At 62.1% G+C, this 3,440-nt stretch overlaps 1 protein-coding gene across 1 annotated transcript in view; it reads left to right on the forward strand.

Annotated features, from left to right (window-relative positions):
* Window positions 1-4: 4 nt before the first annotated feature.
* The window catches only part of ENGASE (endo-beta-N-acetylglucosaminidase), a gene marked incomplete at its 5' end in the record, with an annotated part of 3,558 nt that continues 122 nt past the window's right edge, over window positions 5-3,440 (forward strand). The window contains 12 exons of the mRNA XM_031556381.1: window positions 5-276; window positions 551-699; window positions 777-934; window positions 1,054-1,202; window positions 1,355-1,520; window positions 1,845-1,948; window positions 2,029-2,137; window positions 2,237-2,409; window positions 2,618-2,781; window positions 2,869-2,971; window positions 3,051-3,165; window positions 3,257-3,434. Coding sequence (XP_031412241.1) covers window positions 5-276; window positions 551-699; window positions 777-934; window positions 1,054-1,202; window positions 1,355-1,520; window positions 1,845-1,948; window positions 2,029-2,137; window positions 2,237-2,409; window positions 2,618-2,781; window positions 2,869-2,971; window positions 3,051-3,165; window positions 3,257-3,434 — 1,840 coding nt within the window. The remainder of the gene's footprint in view (window positions 277-550; window positions 700-776; window positions 935-1,053; window positions 1,203-1,354; window positions 1,521-1,844; window positions 1,949-2,028; window positions 2,138-2,236; window positions 2,410-2,617; window positions 2,782-2,868; window positions 2,972-3,050; window positions 3,166-3,256; window positions 3,435-3,440) is intronic.

Raw genomic sequence — 3,440 nt, forward strand, 5'->3', positions numbered from 1 at the left:
GGCCGCACTGAGCCCCCCCACGCATCCCGACCCCATTGACCCCAGCTCGATACTTCGACTCATTGCCTCCCCAGCTCGGTATTTTGACACCGGCACCACGGAGCCCATCAGCTTCTTCCTGTCCAGCCTTGAGGAGCTGCTGGCCTGGCAGCCCAACAGTGATGATGACTTCAACATCTGTGCAGTGCCGCTGGCCCAGCGCCAACCCCCACTGCACAGCCGGAGACCCCGCACGCTGCTGTGCCATGACATGCGTGGTGGATACCTGGAGGACAGGTGTGTGACACCTGGGGAACAGGTGCACGCACCTCCCAGCACGCTGCTGCCCTTTCTCCAGCCTTCAGTTCAGTGTCCGATCTGTTTCCTGCCGTTGGCCTCTCCAGGTGGGGCCAGAGAGGTTTATCTCTGGCTCTGGAGCTCTGTGAATGGGGCCAGCCCTGCTGGAGTGACAGGAGTGACACAGTGCCCAACTCATGGGCTGACTCAGGTCCTGCCTGGCTCCATGGCGTCTCTCCAACATTGCCCAATGCTTCCCTCTGCTCTGCCACAGGTTCATCCAGGGCTCAGCCACACGCAACCCATATGTCTTCTACCACTGGCGCTACATCGACATCTTCGTCTACTTCAGCCACCACACTATCACCATCCCACCTGTGTGCTGGACCAACGCGGCGCATAGGAACGGCGTCCCGGTGCTGGGTGAGGGCAGAACCGGGGCGGTGTGGTGCTGGGAGCCTGCTGGGGCACACAGCAACACTGCTCCCACCCTTCCCCAGGCACTTTCATCACGGAGTGGATGGACGGTGAGAAGCTGTGCGAGGCATTCCTGGCAGGTGGGGAGGAGGCGTACCGTGCCGTGAGCCACCAGCTGGCCCGCATCGCCCAGCACTACCGCTTTGATGGCTGGCTGATCAACATGGAGAATGCACTGAGCGTGAGCAGCCCGCACCCTGCCTGCATCCTGCCTCACGGGGCTCAACCCCAGGCCCCAGGCGTGGGTCCCTGTGGATGGGACCATCCTGTGTCCAGCTGCTCTCTGCTCTCTCTTGGCAGGTGGCAGCGGTGGGGAACTTGTCCCCCTTCCTGCGGCATCTGACTGCGCAGGTGCACGGCGCGGTGCCAGGGGGGCTGGTGATTTGGTATGACAGCATCCTGGAGAGTGGCACACTGAGGTGGCAGAATGAGCTGAATGAGCAGAATAGGTGAGCGGTGGGGCATGTGACTGCCTGAGCAAAACCAGCCGTGGTGAGGCACAACTCCACCCTACGTCTTGGTGCTTGAGGGCTATGGAGCTCAAGGCATGGCTGGCAATGCCCCTTGGGGTGCTCACTCCTGCACTGACCCTCATCCCCAGGGTGTTCTTTGATGCCTGTGATGGGCTGTTTGTCAACTACAACTGGAAAGAGGAGCACCTGGAGCGTACACGTGAGCTGGCTGGGCAACGCCACGCTGACGTCTACATTGGCGTCGATGTCTTTGCTCGTGGGGACGTGGTTGGTGGTGGCTTTGACACCAACAAGGTGTGTGTGGTTGAAGCAGGATTGTGGGTCTGCCCCTGGTGCGTGGCTCTCAGCTCACTCCAATGGTTCATCCACACTGTGCTGGGGTAACTCAGGGTGCATTGGTGAGAACTGAGGAAGCCTGGGATCCGGTGTGCACAGGGCTGGGGCTGGGAGATCCTAGTGCTGCAGGTCCTGGGAAGGGTGATGCTGCAGTAATCCCTGCACCATGGTCCTGGCACCCTGTGGGACCAGCAGGATCTCGTGGAGAGTGGACGTGGCAGGGGACAGGGTGACTACCCGGACCGCCCTAAGCTCTGTGCTGCTTTCCACTTGTCTCTGCAGTCACTGAGCCTGATCCGCAAGTATGACCTGTCTGCAGCCATCTTTGCTCCTGGCTGGGTCTACGAACACCTGGGAGAGGAGAACTTCCTGCAGAATGAGAACAAGTGAGTGCAGGATGCCTCCATGCCTTGGTTGATGTGGCTGCAACAAAGGTCTCTACTCTGATGCCCACCCTTTCCCCCAGGTTCTGGGGTTTGCTGGAAGATTACCTGCCCACGCACAGCATTTGCATGCTGCCCCTCGCCACCTCCTTCAGTGTGGGAATGGGCACTGGCATGTTCCTTGCTGGGAAGGTGGGTGCAGGGAGCAGCCTGGCTGCAGCCCCCAGGGCTGGGTGGGGACATCGGGTCCTGCTCCCGGCTCCCTGCTGCCCAGCGTTTCCTGTCCTGTAGGAGGAAGAGGCCAGGCCGTGGTACAACCTGAGCGCTCAGGAGATCCAACCCCTCTATCCAGAGCGCCGGGGCCAACTGAGTACCAGCTGCTGCCTGCAGGATGCCTGGTGTGGGGGCAGCTCCCTGCGGGTGCAGGGCACCATCCCTCCTGGCGAGGAGCGCGTGGCCATCCGGTGAGTTGGGTGCCAACTTCCCACCTCCATGGCTGGCACTGTGCTGGCAGGGCATGGCTGCAGGAGGCCCTGGCAGAGCTGTGCCAGCCCTGCGCTGAGTGCCACGGAGCGCAGTGGCGAGTGCTGCCCAATAGGCCTAACCCAATGTACCTCTCTTTCTCTCTTCTCTCTCTCTCTGTCTCTCTCTGGGTGGATTTGGGGTCATCAGCCTTTTCTCTTTCCAGATGCATGCACCTCCCAAGCTCTTCCTGAACCTGCTCTACAAGATGGAGGGGCCACACGGGGATGACTTCACGGTTGCTCTGGAGCTCACCACCTGGCACTCGAGCAGATGCCATGGTAGCACTGTCACTGTGCTGCCGAATGAGGACGGTGAGGATCCTATGCCTCCTGTGCTGCCCACACTGAACACTCATTGCAGGGCACAGCACTGACTCAGCCTATTTTGCCTTCCCACAGAGCCCCACAGCCGCCATCACCCCCGTCTGCTCCCAGCCCCACCTCCTGCCCTCTCCAGGCTACTTGCTGCCTGCAGTCACGGTGCCCAGGGCTGGACCAGCCGGTGAGTACCATGCCAGCACCCTGCACCCCGGGCACGCGGGGATCCCCGGCCCTGTTCCAGCTCTGCCCTCTGCCCCCAGGTGCTACGAGCAGGAGCTGCGGGGCTGCAGCCTGCGTGACCTCTCCCTGCTGGTGTCCAGACAGCAGGCCAGCCCACAGGAGACGAGCTTCAGCTGCCTCCTGGGGGAGCTCCGGGTGGGTGCTGTGCACATCCTCACTGCATGGTGGGCTGCAAACCCGGCCACAGCCATGCCTGGTGCTGATGGTGCCACATTCTCCTCCACAGGTGCTGGATGCGGGCAGCGTGGCAGCCTCCCCACCGCAGGTGCAGAGCGTGACAGCCTCCCAGCTCTGGTGGCAGGATGGCCCCAACGTTGAGCAGCTCTCCCTCAGCCTCACACTGCGCTGGGCTTTTCCTCCCAGGCGGGCTGCCTGCTTCCGCGTGCTCAGCCGGGGCACACGGTGCCACC

The sequence above is a fragment of the Meleagris gallopavo genome, chromosome 20 (genome assembly GCF_000146605.3).
Source record: "Meleagris gallopavo isolate NT-WF06-2002-E0010 breed Aviagen turkey brand Nicholas breeding stock chromosome 20, Turkey_5.1, whole genome shotgun sequence".
NCBI classification, from domain to species: domain Eukaryota; kingdom Metazoa; phylum Chordata; class Aves; order Galliformes; family Phasianidae; genus Meleagris; species Meleagris gallopavo.